Source organism: Melospiza georgiana, chromosome 3 (assembly GCF_028018845.1).
Source record: "Melospiza georgiana isolate bMelGeo1 chromosome 3, bMelGeo1.pri, whole genome shotgun sequence".
NCBI classification, from domain to species: domain Eukaryota; kingdom Metazoa; phylum Chordata; class Aves; order Passeriformes; family Passerellidae; genus Melospiza; species Melospiza georgiana.
Window position 1 is genome coordinate 108320341 of NC_080432.1, and position 24602 is coordinate 108344942.

Sequence of the window (24602 nt, forward strand, 5' to 3'; positions counted from 1 at the left end):
TGCAAACACGTTCTGAGCCAGAACAGAGCATTAAACATGGGTAAAATAGGAAAATCTCCCATTCAGAAGCAAAGTCAGTCACGTAGACAAAACCCAGGCACTGTGTCTTTAAGCACTGGCTCCAAAGTGCTGTGAAACAGCCCCAGCAACAGGTGCACGATGTGTAACAACACCAAACCACGGCGCATCTCACCTGCACGTTTCACATGAAAGGCGCGAGCACAGTAAAGTAAACACAAGTGTAAACAGGAGTTCACTGAAACTGCATCACTTTACAAGTGTTCACGGTACCAACAACTTTATAAACCCAGAGTAGTTCTGGCCTTCTGCTCAACTTTCATTTTTTCTTTCCTCTTCTGTACACATCCCATTTCCACTCATTTTCATGGAAAGGTCTACATTCACTCCAATATCTTCAACAAAACACACACTGGTGTTTTACTCTCACACACCAGTTACCAAGACCAGTAGAAAGATGATATATGAATATGAAAAGGAAAGCCAAATCAAAATTAAATTAAAAGCTAATTCATCATAATATATTTTACCAAATTATGAAATTGAAGTAGAAATACTGAAAAAAGTTGAAATTCATTACTTATTACATTTCCCTATAAAGCTCCCAACTTGCTAATATGCAAAAATAGAAACTCTGTATGTAATTTATAATTCAGACAGTACTAGAGCCACTACAAAATGAGAGGACCTGAATAGGAAGTTTAAAGTTAATAAAAGTCACTTATATCAGTATATTAATCATTCAAAATAAACACATTTATAAAGTAAGAGTACGTTTTATATGTGCTAATTCAGGGGGTTGTATGCCATCACAGCTCAAAGCCTTAACATTAATGTAAACTAATTGCAGATTAATGCAAGCCATCATACAAGAAAACCTCATTGGTAATCTGCCATGATAAGGTGGTCATGGTCAGCAACTTTATCTGTTCCAGAATATGATCTGCCAACAGTTCTGCAATGCATTACAATAATTCATCATTATAAGCATTTCTTTAATTTGCACAAAGAAGAAAACCCTTTAGAATGTGGCAATATCAGCTGTGCTTGTAGTCAATGAGACAACAGGTTTTTTTAAACACAGAAGAAAACATGAATGTACACATTTTTTCCATTGTGCCACTTCATTTTATCATAACAGCTCGTTCTCTGTGTGTAGTATGTTGCTAGAAAAGGAAACAACAATGTACATCCTTATTTGATCTTAGTAGGTAAGAAACTTCTTCCACAATCATCGGGTCTACCTTGTCCTTTTCAGAAAAAAGTAGCACTCTTTGCATGATCAGTTTATTCTTAAGCAAGAAAAGACTGGTGACCTGTGCTCTCACATTTCCCATGGTAATTGTTTTCTTTCTTTATTCACTGAACTATGAACTCCAGAAGAAAAATAGATCTGTGACATTTATTATTAATCTATGTTAATAATGCACAACAATAAATATAAATCACAAAATAAGAAATGAGTAAGACTGTCAAAAAACCTTGCCCCAGTTTTTTGTTGGTTTTTTTTTGGTTTTGCTTTTTTTCTTGCTGATAACATAGTAGACATGTTGGGAACTACCATGACTCAAATAGAAAATTTAAACATGAAAAGGTACTAGAAAAGTAAGGCAATTAAACCACACGCAATAACCCACCAGTCAAACTTCACTGGATTTCCCAAACTGCAAAGATGCTTTCATTTTCTTCTATTGCTTTACTGGTAAAATTACAACATTGGGAATATAATTATGCAAGAAGACTTAAAGTAAAGAAGGGTAAGAAATCAAAGAGTTTGAGCTATCACAAGCTCATTATTTGATACCTTGCTCTATACTGCCACTTCTTACTGGAACTTGTGGTAGCTGTCTTCCCCTACGACCGCTGAAGGAGGTGTCTGCAGGAGGAGACTGCGTGGGACTTCCTTGCTGATGTGTTCTGCAAATGAAATTGAAATGAAAGCAAAATAAGGCAAATGAAGACATATTTTATATTCTGATTTTTAAACACAAATTAAGTTGCAGGTACTGAAGATGGGTTTGAAAAAGTTTGCATCTGGTCTATGCCATAGGCACATACTCAGGCCTAGATACCTAGTCAAATGTAAGTCAAGACCTTACATTTCTACTTTCAGCTACAGAAAAATTGTTTCCTTTTGGTTTTTTGTTTGTTTAATTTATTTTTTTATTTGTGGGTTTGCTCTGGTTTATGTTTTTTGTCATTTTGTTTGGTTTTTTTTTTGATAAAGTAATATTGAAAAAGCAGTGAATGGAAGGCAGTTTTCTAAGAACCACTTATGATTATTACTCCCAATTTCTATACATTCTCCTGCACTGGTACAAGGGCAATATAAAATGCCACTTTTATGTTCTACTAAATTTAATATTCCCTTTATGCTAATGCAATAATTGCATAAGGCCACTGGACAGCAAGCATCTATTTCCAAAGGACAGTGTGTGTTTTTTCCCCAGAACGCAAAGAAGGAAAAAGACCTTTAACTTTTGAATTGGGGTGGGATAAGGGAGGGTGTGTGCATGCCAAACATGCACAAGACTTTTAATATTCATATCTAAGTAAATATCCTAAATCACTTTGGCTGAATTCTAGCTAGCACTATTTCAGAACATTTTGGCTACTTGATGTCTTATTCACAGATACAGTTTCAGAGCGTAAAGCATCAAATCCCTTTGGAACCCTAACATTTAAAATAAGTATGGACAGCTATAATAACTATAGGGAAAAGGTTTAAGAAAGTAAAACAAAGATGAGAAGCAGCAGATTGCTGAGGAGAGCTTACTGTGAAATGCCCTTGCCAGTTACAGTAATGTCACCCTCACTATAGTGCAAAGCAGTTTATCCAGTTGCAAGTAGATCACTTGCAATTTGAAGTAGCACATTTGTGCAAGTTCAAAATACTGTTGGCTTTCACTAGGTAGATCAACTGACTTTCTCTCAGCCTGTAAGATCAGAGTTTGCTGTGTGAACACAGCATAACACAAGCTAACAATACATACAAGAGGACTAGCACAGGACTAGCACTATGAATACCTGGGTTTACCACAAAAGCATTTCTGTTTCTAAAACACACCTTATGTTAACTGCATTTCAGTTAGTGACCTAAAAAATGTCAACATGAAAGCACACCTGTGATCCCCTTACTTTCCTTTACAATTTGAAATAGAAAATCTATTTAAGTACCTGTAAGGACTAAAACAGAAATATAGTTCTAAAGAAACTCTAATGAAAGTATGAATAATATTATGCAGCAAAGTGATTGATCGTGTTAGTATAACAGACCATAATTATTACTAGGTCCATAACTACAAGATAACCTGAAGCACTCAAAGTTTGTAGAGTGCCAAAATATTCTAACTGTGCCTTTTTACTCTTGTTTGTCTTTCCAACAGGGTAGCCTTTAGTGAAGGGTACTACTGTATCAGAAATTATACCAGAAATTTAAATTCTTGTGCCATCATTTCATTGTGGGGTAGTGTGTTGGGTTTTTTTTTTTGTTTTTGGGGTTTTTGTTTGTTTGTTTGTTTGTTTGTTTGTTTGTTTGTATGGGTTTTTTAATTTCTGCTGACACTTACGAAATTTCCCTTCCAACACCCAGCACAACTTCCCCACAAGACACAGTCAAGGTATCCAAGGAACTTTCTGGTTCATATGGCTATCATACAATAAGAAGCAATCCTAAAAAAGCCCCTATATATGAAATAACACAAGGATGTCTGCAAAGGACAACAAACGGGTTTGGATTCAAAAGAATTTCATCAGTAACAGCCCCTGTGGAGTCACAATGCAAAAAAAAAAACAAGATTCTGTTGCTTGAGCTTGTATTCCCTCTCTTAAATCCTAACATTTCCTCAGCTAACTCCTGGCTTGCCCTAGTGATAACCATAATATTCTTGCAGATACTGAATTTCCTGATTCTGAAAGATGCTTACAAGAACAAAGATGACCTGACTTCTGAAATTTTCTGTTTCTCCATGCTGACTACAAAAGCAATCCATGCAAACTATTGCACTTAACCAGGTTTGAAGCATCTATCAGATGTCTAAATATCATAACATCCATAAGGTAAATATGGACCTTAATCTGTGCCAGAACATTATTGTTTGCTTTTACTATGGATAAATGCTTCAATCTAACATAGTCATCATGCTCTCAGTTCTGATTTTTTCCTTTTAGAAGCCAAATACACAGGAATTTATCTGAGAGCCCAGTGAAACACTAGAAGTCTGTCCCACCATTACAGAACAAGACAGGACTTACTGGCAACTCAGAAACTTATCTCCTTCTCCAGTAACACTCTTTTTATAGACATGCCTTCCATGAAAAGGACAGAGGATCTGCTTAACTCAAATGAAGACAAATCAGGCTTAAGGTTTGCATTTGCTGGAGTATTACAATGAGATTAATATGCCTCTTGGTGTGCTAATGAAAAGAGAGACAAAAGGCAATTGAAGAATAACTAGAATGGCATTTAAGACTTGCTGCCCTTGATCTGTTACTTGCAGGAAGAAGCCTGCAAATGGCTGATCAGAAGAATGAGACAAAGGGGAACACGGAAGAAGTATGGAAGACAAAAGCTAGTGAGAAGATGAGACAGAAGTGAGATAAGAAGTAGAAAGAGAAGAGGAATCTGGGAAAAAAAATGCTGCCTGGTGAGCAGTGAGACTGCAATGAGCATGTACATGTGTATCTCCTGGTTCCTCACAGAGGAAGGAGACACTGCAAGCAGCAAACCTTTTAACTCAGCTGTCAGTGGCCTACAGGGGAATCCCACAGATTCCAGCTCTGCCAGTACACAGGAAAACTCTAATTCCTTTCCCTTCAAACTGATGCCTCAGTAGCATGCTCCTACCTAAGAAACTATAAAGAAAAACTAAGAATAAGCGAGGGTCACCAATCTCCAGCTCACCCCTGGAATAGTGTCCTATGCCAAATACAGAAAATACAGATCAAGGCTGTTTGTATCCTAAAATATGACAAGTAATGTCCAATCTGGTAATTCTAGGGTTAGGGCTGAAAGAAAACAATTTCAAATTTGGATAAACATATTTTTGCCCATTCATAAAAAAACAGAAAATTTTTTTTTGTGTAATCACTTTTACTCCTTCAGAACAGTTTACTGAATCCTATCTAGAAAGCTTATCTCATCGAATTAGAAGAACTTCTAGGCTTTATAAACTATCAAGAGGCTGTTTTCTGTCTTTTATTTACATTTCCTAAGCTATCACACTACACAGAAAACTCAGTCTTACATAGCATGTTGAAATGCCTTATAGAGAAACTGAGAGCATGCTGATAGGTTATTCCAGTAATCTGCTGATAGGTTATTCCAGTAAACTAATAGTAGACAGGATTTGCAAATGAAAAAATAAAGCCCAATTGTAAGAGAAAAATGAATATTTGAAGAAAAAATAGTCTCAAGCTATATTTGACAGGAAAATTCATTGCTTGCCCTATTATCAAAACTGTCTGTCACTAGTGCAATATTACATCTGTGATGGAATACTGAACTACAGAATTCAGACTCACTGAAATATTTTTGTCTCACATCTAATGCTAGTGAATCATTTTATGGAAGCAGAAACTTACAACAGGTGCCATGGAGATGTACAAAGAAGCAGTACAATTTGTGTTTGCCTACGCTCTCGTCCCCTGGGTTCATTGCTGAATTACTGAGAGCCAAAACCTTTGGACATCAGTTAGTTTTCAGAAGTCCGAAAAAACAGTGAAAAAAAGGTTTCAGTAATCTCCATGGCACAAAAGTCTCTGACTCAATCATAGCAAGGATTTCAGTCATCCTTTAGGTAATCTCTCTGACTCAAATTGAAAAAGCACCTGGGTTGTTGTGACAACAGTCATCTGACTCAAGGAAAATGTAGCCATCTCTTTTGGATCAGGAACAATAATCTGGGATCAGAAACAGCAAAACTAAAAAAAAAATCTTAAGTTTTGCTACATAATGTGCATTTTCATTGAAAATAAAGATGTCTGTGTTGTTCATGGGAGTTTTAAAGCTCTCACAATGTAAACAGTTGTACATTCCACCTCTGTGAATCAAAATAATTTAATCAATTTCTGACAGAAGCAGGATTTCCTCCCTCATTTCAGTCAATTTACAGGGTTTAAATCATAACTAGATGTATTCATTATTCAGTATATATCTTTATTTTTTCTACATATATATCGTTATTGTTTCTATATAATTCTATTCTATTTCATTAGTACCTTTCTATTAATATATTTCTATTCTATTTTTCTATATCTATATTTTTCTATTTTTTCTACTTTTTCTTTAGATTTTGAACATGTAACCCCATACTACTGTAATATCAAAATTAAGATATAATGACAATATAAATTCATAAAAAATTAATTAATTTTCAAAGTTCCAGTCTTTATATTAATTATATGACATTATAGATTTGAATGTGTAACTTAAAAGTTTTATATATTAAAGTGAAATTGATTTTATCAGAGGCATTTTGAATTATTTATCTGTTATACCTGTCTATCTATTTATATTATCAGTTGTGGTGATCATCCTCAAAGTTAGTGCAAAATAAGGATTTTTTGAAAAAAGAATCAGTGTTAAAGTGCAGAAAAGCACTTCTAGTCTTTGCCATTGAGCTGATCTGCAATGATGGAAAATGCTAGAAAAATTCCACAGGTATGCAACAAAGTGATAAAAATACAGATACAAAATATATAATACTGTAAATGATGGCAACATAGCTCTCTGTCATAGATGTTCCAAAAAAGCTGTATTAGAGCTATATTCCAAAATCTGGGATTGGACTGATAAAAAGAGATTCTTACACATCAATCAACAGTCCTACCTTTCTGTTTCAGCTGCAGGGCCTTTCCTAGCTTGTTTTTGGCTGCTATATCTTTCCACTTTTCTGGACTGCCTGCGAAATGACATGTCATAAAAGAAATAAACAAAGAAGAAAAAGAATACAGAAATATGAAGATTATTTATCCATGTATTATAAAGGTAATAAAAGAAACAGTTGACAGATGAGAAAGTGACAACTATCATCATAAACAGGCTGATGAAGTCTAGTTTTAAGAGCCATTGCATTAATTAGGTTTGATTGAAGCTCAGGGTGTGCAGCTCATGAGGTACCAAAACAGGGAAGAAAACATCAATCCTGACTGAGCCTGCAACTACTTTGCACTTCACAGCCTGCACTCAACTAGAAACAATGACTCCTCATAGCCCTATAAGGCATCTCTTAACAGCATGAGAAACAAGTTCAGAGTAGACAGCAGGAAAAGAACCTTGCAGAAAGAAACAGAAAATATTATTTGAAGGTTTAAATCAATCCAAAATTGCTTTTAAATCTAAATTTCAAAAGTAAAACAAATACTGGATGATATCAGATTTAAAAAAGGCTGTCACTACATTAATAAAAACTTGTTTTTTCAAAAATCTCATTCTATTACCTTTTAAAGCTTTTAGAAACAGATTAAACTAATTCTATTTTCTTCCTAGTCAATATAAGTAAGTTAGAAATTATTTCACACCTTCAATCCTTTCCTACACAAAGCTTTTACAGAATTCATCTGACATTTGTATAATGAGGCACTAATTACCTCAGAGGATCTAAGCACTCCCTTTGATATTAAATAATAACAATGAGGAGTAATAGGAGTCTACACATATAAGAACAAAGGTAAAGCCACGTTTCATCATTATTACCCAGGACTATAAATATAATAAGTAAATCTCTGCATGTCTTTTGTTCCAAAATTTTCTGTAGTATCCACAGTAATGTCAGCATTTACAAATTAGGATTACTACTTTAAACCTCAGAAAATCATCAATATGTATTATTTTTTCAGAGAAAAAAGTGCACACAGTGTTTCAGGAGGGGTAAAACCAGGGAGTGATGATTATTCAATCCTAGACCAGAAATGCTGACAAACTAATACATGCAAGATCTTGCAATGATACAATCAATGTCATGTATTAGGCTATACAAATTACTGTGGGCAAAACAGACAAAAATAACATTTAAAATAGCATGTTTTCCTTTTAAACCTTTGTGGTTATAAAGAGTAATCCAGTGCCTGCACTGGATGAGACCTAAACAGCTGTGACACCAAACTATGCCCAAAGAACATAATCATAGTTGTTTTTCATTATTTTTACCCATTGCAGTCTTTGATGAGCTTTTTATTGTGATGCAGTAGATTCTACAAAAAAGAAAACACTGCAGCAAAATACAAAATACTTTCTGCATGAGCAGAGGTCATAACCCGATGCTTTCGGGATTTTAAAAAATGTATTTTCTCACAAAAAATAGTATGTCAGATTAGAAACAGAAATCCCTTTTGTCCTCAATCTATTTTATTTTTGTATATTGTCATTGTTTTTAATTTTTTTCCTTTGCCAGGACAAATATAAAGCAGATCCAGAGGAAAACAAACATATTAAATGCTGCAGCTTTATTTAAAACCAACAGTTAGCAAAGTTTTTTAAGTCATGGCTATATCCACTGTATGCAGCAGCATTAGCATTCAAATTATGTCACCCTCTTCATTTTCTGTTTAGTTGGTTCTGTCTGGGGCTTATTTTTCTCTTTCTCCTAATGTTGCTTGCCTCGATTGTGACATTGCACACAATGGAGAAAGAGATCTCACAGTGAGTGGTTCCAGTGGGATGGAAAAGCCAAGAGCAGGATGTGCTTTGCTGTGGCAGGTAACACAGCAATACACAGCACTAATGAGCTGAGGACACTTATTTCTCTGCTCTCAGGGCTGTCTTGAGGGCAGCACATGCTAGAAATTAGCGAAAATCAGTTTCCTTTTTGGTTCCTCCCTCTGGCTAAGATGATGCTGTGTACATTTCCAATTAGCTCAACATGCTCTGACTTACTTCCTGAACATACTGCATAGGAGAAAAAAAATATTATCCATGAATGATACATGCACACATGTACTAGTACATAAAACAGGGAAAAAAAATAAAAAGGAATGTGTGAAAGTATGTAGAGAACATGAAGAATATACTATAACCAATATACCTCATTTACTTTGATCTATGATTTGAGTAAATAAGGATACCTCTGTGCTGCTCCAGGTTTAGCACTTAGGTGGTCTACACTGTCCTGTTTTGGAATGCAAGACTCCAGCGTCCTTGTTCTTCACAATATTTGGAATCATGGATGTGAATTTGGACGGAATGAGCAGAAACAGAGAGATGGTCACATGCAGTGAAGGTGGAGACATGCAGGCAAATATATAAACAAAAAGCATTAAGTCACTATCTACTGAAAAAAGCTGTATTTCTCATTTTCCTATTCCAAACACTGTAAAATTTTAGATGTAAGATCAACTGTCTAAGATGTAAAGATGTATAGAATGAAAGCCACAACAGTATTTTTAAAAACCATTGTACGCTCTACATGCTGAATGGCAGTTCTGTTATTTAATTTATGGTGCAATTATCCTTCTTGAGAATATATAAACATATAAAAAACCTCTTTGCTTAAGAAGATGCATATTTTGTCATTATATTGTGAAATTCTCCCAAAAATACAAGTAAATTTCCTAATTTCATGCATTTTGATGATACCTTCATGTTCCATTCTACACAGTCGGCTACAGTAACAATTTTCAGTAATTCAAGAGTGAAGTAGAACTGACTCAGATTTTTTTAAAATAAAAGGTATATAGGAATATCTTTGAATTTCTATGGAATTTTAATTTCTGCTGAAGCCGTAGAATTTCTTCACAGCTTTCAATCTGGAAAAAATATTATCTTGTTGGTTTATTGTTCGTTTTTAATGAAATATCTGACAAGATCCATGAAGGGAATATTTTTTTTTCAAATATAAAATTTGAATTTTAATGAGAAAACTCAGCAAAATTTGTGGTCCCCTAATAACCTAAGTTTTGTAATATATCTGCATCTATACCCAGTAGGGTCAGGAATGGCTAAAATTTCTCCCTAAGATCATAAATCTTCCAACTGTCACACCAAATCATTGAACAATACATATCATATTTAGGCAAACACTACATATTGTTTTATATACAGACAAGCTATTTACAGTTCATGTTCCAAAATTCTATGTGCCTCAGTATATTTACCTGCCAACAAATGTACACACAGAAATTTATAATATGCCTACAGAAATTAAAAATTACTACTTCTGAAATGAAAACATAACACTGCTATACAATTCAGTGTCCAGTATTTTTATATTATTTCTTACTGTCTTGTACAGGAGCCCTCAGTGGCTTGCAGTGAGTGTTACTTTATGTAGCCTTGAAGCCACCGGGAATGTCATGTTCAACACTTCCTGACTTTTACTGAAGTTTCCTTAAAGGCTGGATCTGCATGGTCTCTGCAAGGACCAGAGGGCACTTGCTCTGCAGCTGGCTTCAGGTGACTCTGGGACAAGCATTCCTACACATGCATGCATGACTGACAGAAGCCACTCCTCTTAAATGAAAATATATAAGAATTCCTTTTTTTAAAGGCTCATTTTATCCAGTCTTGGTTATATGCTGATGTTATATTGCAGATTTTTCAAATCTGAACAATCTGAAAAAAAATTCACCTACCATTAAATACTCAGCTTCCATTCACCTTGTTTTTATCATCACTTAAATTTCACAGATCTCCAGATGCCCATCTGTCTACACTGTAGACACTAGACATTTAGACTTCCTAATTTCTAATAAAAAAAACTGAAAAAACTTTCAAGGAATTATGCTATTAAATCCAGTAGAAAAATTATCCTTCAAAACATCTTATAGAAATAAATGATACCAAACATTTCCAAATTTTTAACACTGAAATAATACATAACTCATGTCTTCTCATCAAGTATCAAGGAGACACTTCCTGATACAGCAAGTGAGCAAACTCCAGAAGAACAATCTTGCCAAAAATTTTATCAAAACTTATGTTAATAACCATTAGAAATAAATACAATGTTAAAAAAATTAATTTGTCAAAATTAGAAATAATGTAAACTTAGAGTAGAGGACAAAAGAAAAGCACCTATGATTGCTTCACTGATGTTCTCTCTACAGATATGCAAAAAACTCAAGGTTCTCAGGGCTTCTCCTAATATCAGAGAAAATCTTGGAACTCACAGGCTGCAAACACTCATCAGCATTGAGGTTAGCTTTAATTCCTTCTGTGCTCATCAGTGCCTGACTGCTCATCACTGGGTTTTGGTGACCAGATTGCATGCAAGACTTCCAAACACAGGTAGGCACTGATTTCAGGTAGAAAATCAGACTCCTATTTATCCATCTCAAAAACCTTGCCATTACAGATTCCATATCCTACAGATGTTTCATTGTAAAATGTTTGCTAGTGGGCATTAGATGATTTCAGCCTTTCTCCACAAAATTTCAGCTGATGTAAAAAGGCTTACTATTTGGCATTGAGAATGGAAGTATTTAGAGGAAAACCTTATTTCCCTTATTTTTTCAATCTGATACCCTGAAGTCAAAGGCAATCTTTCAATTGACTCAAAAAAGGAGAACCAAAATTACTTTAAAATGCCTAAAAGACTTAAAGTACATTTCTAAACTCTTAGTAGTTGTCCTATCAAAGGGATGTGTTGGCAAAATTTCTGGAAATGCAGTATCTGTAAGGGAGGACAGCTTCAAAATGATGTTTCACTACTTTAATTCTGTAATTTATAATGCTGTTTAACTCCAATTAAAAAAAGAAAATACTACCCACACACAGTTACACTCTTCCCACCTGGTCTGAGTGGAATATTTCCAGTAACAAGTAAACAAGATAAATCACAGTAAAAATATTAGTTCTGTGGGTAGACTTCAGCAGAAGGCCAGGACTGGCACCACTGGTATTTCAGTCTTAAAACACTTTTAAATGCAGCTTCATAAGTTCATGTAAAGATTACTTACATTAATCTGCATTTACATTAATCTGTGTCCTGTCAGTTACTGTAATACAAAATACTGAAAGAAAAATTTTGAAATTGCACTTAAATATAAATTAAAATGTCTGCTTGAAATATCTATCTGGAAATAAAATAACAAAGAAAAAATTACTGCTGCCAAAGCAATGGGATACCAAAACTCATGTGATTAGAAAGCTTGTGAGAAGTAAAAAACAAAGGTGCTTTTAATAATCATAGATGATATTCAGCATAAAAATTTAATTAGAGCCCTGATGTTCTTAATCAAAACCTACCTTATTAGGAAACCTGCTCCATGGAGGCCATCCTGATTTGGACAGAATTTACAAACAGTGCCAATTTTTACATACATCAACTACAAAGTGTTAACAAGACCTCCAACATATCAGCCTGTGGGTTTTTTTCCCATTAGGAACAGTTTGTTGAAAAAAAGGAAAACCAAAACCAATGAAAACAAACATATACACAAGAATATGCTCTACAACAAGTATTTATCACATTATAAAGCACCACAGTGAAAGCACCAGCACCATTTACAGAAGCAGGTACAGACAGACTAAAGAACATTAACACAGATGATGCTCTGTTGTACCAGACATCACATTTCATGCCTTGTGACTATTCAGACAAACAGAAAACTTGAAAAGATGTTCATTCTTCTGTGCTTTATAACAGCTCAACAAAACGCAGACATGATACCTAAACTGCTGTTTTATTTTGGGCTTCTGGAGGTTGCAAGTCTCCACACAAATGCACACTTCTAAATTTCAGTGTACTCCTCTGAGAGTGCAAGATGCAGTAAGGCATTTTTCAGCTGGGAGGAGCTGACTAGTACCTGTCATCCTCTGGAGATGCATGCTGGATATGAATCCTGGGACTAGTAGGTCGTCTCCTCTCTAGGGAGGGGGACCATCTACCCCTGTTTGCCCGTTCAATAAAACAGGAAAAAAATACGGTATTTAGTTTGTGGTAAAATTAAATATATGGGATTTGGGACTGGAAAAATACCCCAAAAAAGTAATGAAAGTGTGTAATTTAATTATTTTTTCTAACAGCTTTCTAATACCCAAGTATACTTTAATTAAGGCTGCTTAATGCAAAAACATCCCATCTGAAACAAAGAGAAGGTATGCCCAAAGATGCACAATTTAGACCAATATAAATCTTCTATATGGTGTACCATTAAGTTTTCAAATATTCTCAAATGCTTGACTAACTAAAAGCCTGTCATTTGTGTAGGAAGCTGCAATTCCAAATCAGAAAAGACTTATAAGACTGTATGATGATCATTATCTTGGTAGTTTTCTAATCCTATCTCTCCTAGCTATTTACAAAGAAACATGTAATCTCAGTAAAAATGTAGGACTGATAATTATGATAAAAGTTCTAGGGCATAAAGTCACCCTTTTCTGGAATGCAGTGAAAGAATACAGGTAAATTATTTAACTAAAACTAAGCTACACACATTTGTGTACAAGTACTGGAGTAATTTTTTATCATTTGAAAACATATAGTAAAAGCGTGTGCAGCTTCCTCTTCTATTAATTTCCCTTTATCCCTGCAGCACATGCAAGGACATTATGTAACACAACTAACGTCAACTAAAAGGACCTGAATTGAGAATGAAAACTGGTGTATTATGAGATTTCTTTTCTTGAAAATCTCATTAAATTCAGAATGATAAATACTATAACATAGACTGATGCTTTTGTTTGTAATGCAACAATTGAATGCATAACGATTTACAATACCAAAACAAACTGATTTATTGACAAAGAGCAAAATATTTGCATAAACTCAGCACAAGTATCTAATATTTCCCTTTCTGAGGCATTCTTCCAGTCCATGTAATAAGGAAAAGGGTTTGATTTATGGAACATGCAAATAACAAAGGTTTTAGGGACATGAGCATTATTTGAACAGTTAGGTAGGTGTTTCAGATGTTTCAAGAGCAAATAGGTTGTTAGTAGTTAGCTTCTTTTTCTCTCCAAAGCAAGAGTTAAAGAAAATGTTAATGCATCAGTGCACTCAGACAAAGCCCTTAATATGCTGATATCCACTACAGATATTAAAGAGCATTTGAAAGAATTAACTAGGTATTTCAGTAGGAATTTTCAGAACATGGTCCTTCCATTGGATGCTGAATGACTGTGAGGCACAGTACAACACCAACATGTAGCTACCTACTTCTTTACATGCTTGGAAAGAACCAGAAAGACAATATGTCACAGACCTAATGCAAACACGTATTTCACTGTACATCATTCTAAATGGAAATGGGGGTATTTGACATAACTGTTAAGGGCATGCAATATAAAAATCAACATGAATTCAGGACAAGCTTTAATTGGATCAACCTCCCTGGTATCTGTTTATGATTAGGTAACAGGTAACTGCTGATCTTTGTCTCTTGCTTAGCTAGTAGTGGCCAGCTGATGGCAGACATCCTGTTTTGATTCCCAGTGCAGTGAAGCACCTCAGAACAAATCTGACACAGCTGTGGGGCTGTATTTTGCAGGTTTGCTGATCCTTGTACATGACCTAGTCCCTGGGCTGTGCTCCTCAGTTTTATTTGCTCAGACCTCCACTAAGTGATCTCTCAGGCCAAAAGCCAATACTAGAAGTACAAATCAGTGCAACTGTTCTTGTGCTAACACACATACAACTGCTTGCAACAGCAGAAATTTAGAGGGTAAATAATAGCCACACTACATATTATTAACTATCACTGACTGCAATCTTAAATCAGTCTGAGGAACATGCTATTATGATAAGAAACCATTCCTAAATCAGTTCAGAGTCTGCCCTTGAATCTCATGTCTAGGTGTTTTCCTGAGCAGAGACTGGGTGTTGAAAAGAAATTTCTCCATTCTAAAGAAATAGCAGCCAATTTATAAGGAAAGAAGCAGAAATTTTGAGACGCAGTGAAAAGGATAAAAATGTAAAAACCCAAAGCATAATGAAGCAGTAGCAGAAAAACACTTTCAATGGCAATAGAGAATATTTTATAAACTTAAACATGCCTTGCAGATCATCAAAGGAACTTCAACCACAGAAACATTTTGGAAAAAAAACCAAATTAACAAAACAGCTTGGAATAAATAGAGGGTAGATGGTGGGAAGAGGAAAAAGCAGGTATGGTGCAACTGCATAGAGGTATTAGTAGGAGATCGATATTTTTGAATGTCCTAGAGTGTACTGTGCAAAAGAGAAGTAAATTAAGAATTAAACTCTGTAAAAAATCAGTACATTTAACAAAAAAAAATAAGCATGCCTGTGTCAAGGCAAGGTCAGTTTGCCAATCAAGTTTTATGGACTTGGTCAAATGATGAAATTTATAGGAGGAGAAAAGTTCTATCCTCGCTGTTTTTTTGGTTCTGCTAAACTGAAACTAACTAGACTTTCATATCACAAATTCATATATAGAGCTTAAAGTAGTTTTGTGCTGGTACAAGCAAGTCAATAGAATGACTTTTACCGGCAAAGCAGTGTCTTAAAAACCAGTAACTACTCTGACCATTCCAAATTACATGAATGATATTGTGTAAAGTTCAAGGATCTAAACTGTTTCCAGCAAATCAGTGACAGAGACAAAGAGGGCTCCACTGTCCATCTGTTATAACACTACCATTTTGTTAAAATGTGGTTTATTTTAGCTCTTTTTCTCAAATATAATCTAATTCATACCCTCTGAGTCAAAAGGTGAGGGGGAATAAGTAGAATTTTCCATAGGTAAGTATATTCCTAATTTTGTTAAATACACAAAGGTGTATTTAGAAGTCTGTATTTAGAGGCATAAAATTCTAGACTTTTAAATAATACCTGCAATGCTGCCATTCCGGGAGGGGAGAAGGGAGAAGAAACAACATGAAAACAACTAACATCTTCGACATGAGTCTCTCAAATATACTGATAAAGGGCTGTAGATTGGACTTCATAAAACCTTAGAGTGCTTCCCTTAGATGGATCAATTCTAGACCTGACAAGTGCCTCATCTCCTCTAAGTCTCCAGTAATGAAACGACCTTATCCATGCTGTCTATTACATTGTAATTTTTATTTTGTTTAGTGTTTCTCTACAATTACTTTCAAAAGATATTTACTACTGCTTAAGATGAACTTGTCTCACTGTATTTTTAATCTTTTGTTCTCATCTTGTCCACCACAGAACCAAAATGCTTTCTACGGACCCTGAACTTAATTCTGTGTTCTTCAGACTAAAGACTCCTCTATCATCACATGCAACTGAGGACTAACTTCATGTTCAAGTGTAAGCAGATTCCACATTCAACAGAGGAGAATTAAATCATCAAAAATTTATGTTCCCCAAAACAAAAATATTAACTTTGTGGGGTTTATATATTAAACATAACATCCTCCTCCAAAATTTTGGTTGCATAAGAAAACCTTCTATGTCACAAGAAAGGAAAAAAAAATCCTCTGCCAAAGCCACACATACCTTATTATTTTCAATGAAATTATCAAGAAAAAATTGAGTATCAATTTCCTTAACAAGAACTTTTCTGCTCTATGAAAGATACCAAGTCAAAACATCCTATTTAGGACTTCTAAAAGCTAAGAAAAACTTTCACAGTGACGGGCAGTTTTTTCTGGATCAGACCCACTGATGATTTGGCAAAATCACATATTTAGTAGCAAGAGAGGCCACTAATACAGACTAAACACTTTTCTTTATATACATTCTTCTGCTTATGCGAAATGATGCAGATTCTGCACAGTGCCCAGTGGACAGAGGTGGACATGAATTCTAAAGGCATAGTAGAACCACTTCACATCAGGACAGATGTAGTTTGGAGTATACAGTTTATAATTACCAGTCAGTGTTTCATTGAATATTCAACTTGATGGGTGGCAGAACACACTGCTCACATTTCTATGCAGTTACATTAGGTAACTGCTTGTAGATGAAGGCAGCTGTATGTATGCACACACTCAGTAATTAATGTGATGCTACAATATTTTTTAAAAATATCTAGAAAAATATCTCTATTTCATTCTGAGTGGCTCTATATCAGCTGTTTTTTTAATTTATTTTTTTAACAACCATGTTCATATTATCTGTAATGTCTTGAGCTCAGACTTAAAAAGGAATAAACTACTGCAGATCCATCAGGGATACCTCAGCAGAACATTAGTCCCTTCTCTGCAACAAGAGCATAACTTTAGAAAAAGCAAAGTTCCAACCAAGGAGCAGCAGGAAGTGGGGAGAAAGGAAAGGGAGATTTTAAACAAAAAACTCTGGTAAAACCCTATCTTAAAGAGGAAAATGCTTTCTTAGTGCCTTTTTCATGCATCCTGCCCCACAATAAAGAAGCTAACACAACTGTTACAACCAACACACTGTGTATTGACTAAAAAAGCATTATTAACTTCCATACTAGTTAAACACGTACTGGACAGACTAAAATGTAATTCTGTCCTATTCCCATGCACTTACTGAGCCTAAAGTCTCACTCTAAAGTGGTATAATTCCTAGCCAAAAACATGAGTAGTGATGAAAAGTTCTCTTGTGGAATCACCTTTTTAACACCAGTTGTATGTGATTCACCTAAAATTTTGAATCAAGCTATTGTAATTGTAGAAGTACAGAAAGCATCCATAACATGCCTGCACAATGTACGTGACACAATAATATTTCATTTAAATTGCAAACATGTCTTAAGACTCATGTGAACCTTAATATTATAGCAGAGCAAAAAAACCTTAATGCAGCTATCCACCTTGCAAAAGCAGATGCAGCAGGTTAAAGAAAGCAATGATGTTATGCTGTTCTGTAAGAAATATATCAGTATTGATACAGTTCTGGTTTGAAATGTGAAAGTTTTGTTGTATTTTCTAATTTATGCCACCGCTTTATTAGCAGTCCACAGAAAAAGCAAGAAACAGATGTAATGCTTTTTAGCAAATGATGATGAAGAATCACAACCAAGTGGTAGTTTCAAAATACTTAACACTGCAATGCTATTATCAGCATACTGAGGACTTTTGTAAACAATGAACATCAGCTTGAACTAAGACAAAGGAAGTAGCTGGAAGCGGTCATAAACTCCAACACACAATTTCCATGACATACATGAATACAGGAGCAAAAATGTCTACAAATACCAAAGCAGACAAGAAATGTACAAGAATGTGGAACAGTCATATGAAGAAAAACGAAACTTATTAAGATCACCAGCACAGATGACAAGAAATTGATAAGTTTTTATTTTATACCTTTCTCGTTCTGGTGAATGCAAACTAGTATCTGGTCTCAAGCAGTTGGTACTAGCACTCCTAGCCCTGTCAAGGGAGGGCTGCAGTTCACTAGTGCCAGTGCATTGCATCCAATGGTAGAAGAGAAAGAAAAAGAAAACAAAGAAAGGAATACAATGTTAGATATTAACTCATAAAATAATGCTCTCTTTACAGAAAATGTAGAATCACAATGATTTAATTAAGGAAAACGTAAAAGGGTTGACTGGATGATAGTGTCAAGAGTTGTTTAGAAAATAAAAAGCAAACAAAAGGCTGCGAGAAGTTTTTTGCAAATATCATTGAAATGTTTAAAACTGAATGAGACAGAACAGCATCCACTTGTGAGAAAAGTGGAATGAGAAATATCAAACAATAAAGTTATATCCTTATTAACAGCAATAAGTTTTAAGCCAACATAAAATAATGTGATCCACTATATGTCATGTGAAATCCCTTTACAGTGAAGCTCATTTATTCTGCAAAATCCATATTAGATACCAAACAAGTGGGGGGATTAATCCTCAGTGTCTTACCTAACCAGCAGATCAGCTCCAAATTTCGATATTCGTAAATTAAGGCAATCATGAAGGAGTGAAATATCCTGTCTAATCACGGGTTTGGTCTTAGCACATGCAGGAAGAGTTGAGCTTTGTAAATTAAAATTATTTAAACAAAATGAAAATAAATTTAACATGTAACAGAAATCTCATACATAAACAAAAGAATGTAATAGAGAAAAAACATGCAACATATAATTTTAACAGAGAATACAACTCCAACTAATACAGAATAGTTTGTTTCAGGGTTTTTTTGTAACATAGGTGTTAATTTAAATAACTAGATGAAGTTATTTTACGATTTTATCCCTTATCTCTCAGTCACAAAAATGTATGAAACATTTTGTTCTTTTTTTCTTTAACAAGGGAAGTCTACTTATTTTTTTAAAAAGAAGCTAACTACTTAAAGGGGACTCTAAACACTTCTTACCTGTATAGGTTCCAATGAGTACCATTTTCTAGTAAAGGCATCTTGGGTGGTAATGTTTTATAGTGCCTAACAGAACTTCTGGAATGTGGTGGGTCAGAAAAGAACAAAGGACAACACAAAAAAATGCCAGAAATAAAAAGACAGGTAAAGGCAAGCCAAGACTGACCAGAACATAAAATAAATGCATAATATTCTATTATATTGTTTAGCTGTAGGAGTAGATATCTCATCTATGTTTTTCTCAAGTACTGTGACAGCTATCTGGGGGGAAAAATTTTGTATTAACCCTTTTCTTAATAAAGTGCAAGAACTTATGCCAATGCTAGTACAGCTCAGATGTTTTCTTGAAATGGAAGTAATATATATTCCATTTATAGATACTTTAAATTATAAAGTGCAGACTGTTTTAAGTTTATATTAAATTACTCTTTATTTCTCTTAGTGATGCCTTACTTAGACCTGCAGAAATTTTTACCTCTTCAGTAGCTAAGCATGAAAGTCTCACTAAAACAGGGATATATAGCATCAAAAATTTAATTACAGATGTATTAGCAGCTGGATTTTTTTAATGTGGAAGTCTTTTGAAAGTGGCATATCAGATTCAAAATTTACCAGTAACTAAATGTTATTAACTATAAGCTAATTAAAAAACTTAGGAGAACTATTACATCAGCCAGCACAGCAGCACTAAGGTGACACATGACAACTGTCTAATATCATCATAGATTTCAGAGAAGGAAATGTTTATTTTAGCAGCCAGCTCTCCCCACTGAACAAGAGAGAAATTTAAAGGCAGACAGAGGCTGCTGAACGGGAATTATGGCCATTTAATGGCTAAGGATTAGTAACAACATTCTAACAATTTTCCACATACCCTACTAGGGCACAACTATGGAACTACTGGGAGAAGAACCAGCAGGCTTGAGGATTTTGCAGCAGTCTGTCCTGACAGGACATTTCATTCCTGTTAAGCCTTGGGCCAAAGCACAGCAGGATCAACATTAGAAACCTGGCTGTGTCACAGACAGATGAAACCACTCTCTGCCTGGAAACATCAGTGTTTGTAAAACCCTAAAGGATTTAACAGAGGAGCTTTGACTCTCCTTGTATGGGTTTAGTGGCCACCACTGGTGAATTCTCTATCAGAGGTCACTGTAACATGGCACAGGAGGAAAAAAGGAATGGCTGTCACCAGGCCAATCCTGGCTTATGGGCAGATATTACCAATCAAACTAGGGGTGATCTAAGACATGGAATGTGGCAATCCATGATCTATAGCATAGGTAGACAGCTTTCCACCATTTCTATTAGTTAATAATTGCATACAGAGCAACAGGATGGATAGCTAGGACTAGTATTTCAAACTGCTATTACATTAAACTCACCATACATATTAACTCTGTAGCTTAGACTACCTAATTTCTTTCATTTAACATGAACCTATTAACATTTCTTTCCCATTTTAAGCTGAAGCTGTCTCAAGGACTAATTAAACCATTGTTCAGCAAGCTGCCTAGAAAACAAGAATAAAGCCTTATAAAATTTCTAACATGAATAAATGTCAGATCACTAGAAATAAGAAAGGAAAGAAGATGGCATAGAACAAATTTTTGCTGAAACCGTTTTCAAAATTATTCTTTCAAGAACATATATTGCCAGTTTATTTGGAATTGGGGTGTATAAGCCTCAGAGTTAAATTTAGAAGAATTAATCTATTGTCATCTATCGCTTTTATATTCATCTTCAATACATTATTACAAGTATCATCCTCGTTTATAGTATACCACTACCATTACTTTTAAAGGGTGATGTTTTGTGATTTTTTTGATCACAAAAACACTGTAGTAATAAATGGAATAAAGAAAAAGGCAAGGAAGTGCTGTAGGCTCTGAATTCAGTGTAGCTATTACCTAACTCTAATTACTGTCCTTGCAAAAAGGACACAACTTAGAAAAAATTGTGCAGAACTTTTTGCTGTGACCAGACTGGTTTGGTAGATTTGTAAAACTATTTGAAAGCTAATGGCTGGGCAAAGACATAAAATAACAAGAAGTTAAATAAATTAATAAATTTTAAAATTAAAATCTTGATGAAAAAGTCTTTTTAGCTGAAATACAAGAATGAGAATATTTCTACTGATAACAAAAACTTAATTTAACAGCTTCACTCATGCAGATTTTTTTGAAAGCTCACATATTTATTTACTATTTTTATACTACTCTGCTTTATAACAAAACCCTTTCATAGCATCCTCAATACTGCTTCAAATTTGATGATGAAAATTAAAGCAAGCCAAGACATTTAAAAAAATAAACAGTACTTTGTAAGAGAAAATCTTAAATCAAATAAAAGAATAATAGCACTAGACAACATAGTTTAACATTTGGTGATTTTAAACATTTAGCACTGGCACAAAACTCTTATCAACATCCTGATCCTGAAGGGACAAAGGATAACCACCTGACTGAGTTAGTTAAATGGTTAACTACTTTAACTTCAACTTACATTTTTATTTATGGTAAATGAAAGATGTTCTACACAATGTCATGGATTTTTAACACAGTTAACATACATGGTGGTAAAAAAGGTGGGGGAGCAGACTTTGATTTTTTAGATAAAGATATTTCAGTCCTGTTTAGTTTCACAACTCTGGAAAGTGGTAAGACAGAGAGCTCCTAGCTTTGAAACAAGAGATTAAAGAAGACTGAAGATGGGCCCAAACTACAAAGTTTACATGTGGATCCAATTTATAGAACAATTTTTAGATGCAAAAACAAGTGATACAAAACCCCTCAAATCTGGGACTCCAGTAAGCCCTTGTACATCAGGATTTATTCCTCTGCAAGTGACTAAATCAGCATGAGATAAGTGTAACAACAAGCAAAGATTGTTTAATTGTGCATGGCTGTTACATAAACATAAAAATGCAAACAAAAGAAAAAAAAAACAACTAAGAAACCAATGTTTGAAATTATTACAATGCTCATGCATTGGGAGATCAGGACTTTTGTGATTAGACAGAAAATCTACCAGAAAACACAACTGCAAAACCAAAGTTTCTTCAACTCCTTTAGTCCTTACTACTGAGATTCAAAAACAAATACACACATCTGAATCTAAATTAAAACAAACAAAAAAGAACGACTGACATCTGGATCACAATGTCCTTGGAAGTTCTTTATGTACTGGGACTCAATAGCACCATGGAGAAAACGCTGGGCACACAAAGTGGGCAGAACTAAGCAGGTGTGTTTGGGATTCCCACACTCCTGTATTTACCTGATGGTGTGTAGGCACTCTGCACTTCTTCCTCGCTTTGCTCTGGGCAGCATAAGAAGCTCACTGCACAGACAGGATGGGTGGTGAGTGAAACAGATATAGTTATGAAGCATTAGATGACATGGGTTATGCCAATGACAAGCAAATGAAAACATCAAAAGAAATGAGAAGCATTCACCCAGATAGATAGTCTGGTAAGACTGCATGTCTCAAAATATACGAGTCCAAAAATGCATGTAATAACTACATTTTCAACAAGTTCATTTTAGTGTGGCACCTCCCTCTGTGATATTTTTCGTTTAAATTCAGATTTACTTTTTCACAGCTCTTCATGATGAAACAAATAACATAAAATGGCTACAGTTTTCTAATAACCTCCTGTCTCATGAACTAATTAATGGAGAACTGCTTTAGGAAAAAAAAGAAAGATGTCTGTTGTTTGCTTTGTGTTGGGTTTTGTGGCTTCCTAAGCTACAAAATCATATAGGTAAAAGCAGTGAAGGTTTGGTAATGATTTAATGCAGGTTGGTTTATGGGAAGAATAACCATTCACTCTTTAGGGAAAATCAAAAATATATGTTCATTTGAAATATCGTGTTTGGCCAAACAGAAATTCTGACTCATAGCTCTTAAAAGGTTTTTGTAATGATAATCCTAAAGAAACAAATAAAAAACTAATCAGCCATCAGACTTTTGGTTTCTTATTCTCTCAAATTGAGGAAAATCAGCCATCTATTCTACTTTAATTATATTGTAAGCAAACACATACTATAGCCAGCAAGATGGTAAAATTAATGCATATTTATGCCTATGGTAAATATGACTATGATATGAAATATCCCTTGAATAAGCCTGTAGTTTTATGCACTTCAACACAATCAGAAAGAGCAAGCTTCAAAACTCCTATCATTGTAAATATGAAAATAAAGGTAAGCTTCATGGAAACATGCTAATTTTAAAAGAAGCAGGGAATCCCATGAAGTACTATGGCAAAAAAAAAAAAGAGAGAAAATATTACAAGACAGATAAAGTAGCAGTTGTTCAATGTGTTTCATACTTCATGTCATTATAAAATAATGCATTTCATTGATACACTATAGGCATTATTTACCTAAAATTCTAAACATGGCAGATTGAAATAATGGCTTGTGAGTCATGGAAGACTTAATTACATCTGGAGCTGCCAGCTTGATGCAACAACATGAACTAGAGTTGAACTGAATCTTTAAATTTTCTTTCTAAGCTAAATTGCTGTTCATAAGATCAGACAGAATTTATATGCATCTTTCCACATTGCAAACTATGGATTTTAGGAAAGAAGATACTATTTTCTTTAGAGTTGCAAAGTAGATACAAAGACCACATTAAATCATAGAGTACTTTGTTAATATTTACATTTCGTAAGCCAAAGAGTATCTATGGTAATTGGCCCAAAGCAAACACTGATAAAAAAGTCATCCTGAAAAGTGATATAAAATAACAAATTCACCATGAAATTTTCTAGTAAAAAAAAAGCAAAAGAATCCATCAAGAAGATTACCAATATTGTGAGACTATGCAGTTCTCTGATAAATTAAGTCTGTTTTGGAGGACATTTAAAGTAGAGATTACTATTCCCAAATAAATGTTTTCTATACTCATAATTGAGATATTTTACTTAGGAATAAAAGAAACACAAAAAAAAAGTGCCATGCTTTTGAAAATTGGACAATGGTTTCCTAATAAAAGGCTTTTCCTAACAGTTTATATATATTCATATATATATATATATGTATGCATATATGTATATAAATATATATAACACTGTTGAAGTGGACAAATAAGTTCCACTGGAAACTTATTGCAACAGATGCTTCTGTAAGAGAGTGGTAGTAACTATTTTTACAAAGACCTATATTATGATTTAATATTGATTTTGAACCATTAATAGATAATTGAGAAAACTTTTGAAACTAATCAGCCATTGCAATCTCTGGCATGCAATTATTGGGTAGTTCCTCAGCTTTCAAGCCAAGTTTACATTAGATATCTATGTGAATGTACTTGTTTAGGTGAAGGGTTCAGTAAATGCACAACACAATATCTACACTACTCTTGATACTAATCCATAATATTTAATGAAGTTGGGTTTTTTATTCTTGGATGTGACAGA

The 24602-nt window shown here is 34.4% G+C and overlaps 1 protein-coding gene across 21 annotated transcripts in view; it reads right to left on the bottom strand.

Moving 5' to 3' along the window:
• RIMS1 (regulating synaptic membrane exocytosis 1) overlaps nt 1-24602 on the bottom strand; it is a 305622-nt gene that overhangs the window by 78613 nt on the left and 202407 nt on the right. For 6 of the 21 annotated variants that reach the window (XM_058020424.1, XM_058020417.1, XM_058020428.1 and 3 more), the window contains 6 exons: nt 22451-22513; nt 18164-18253; nt 12763-12846; nt 9082-9159; nt 6849-6920; nt 1823-1935 (listed from right to left, as the gene is read on the bottom strand). In XM_058020424.1, coding sequence (XP_057876407.1) covers nt 1823-1935; nt 6849-6920; nt 9082-9159; nt 12763-12846; nt 18164-18253; nt 22451-22513 — 500 coding nt within the window. The remainder of the gene's footprint in view (nt 1-1822; nt 1936-6848; nt 6921-9081; nt 9160-12762; nt 12847-18163; nt 18254-22450; nt 22514-24602) is intronic. The other 15 variants (XM_058020431.1, XM_058020421.1, XM_058020430.1 and 12 more) reach the window with 4 other exon arrangements.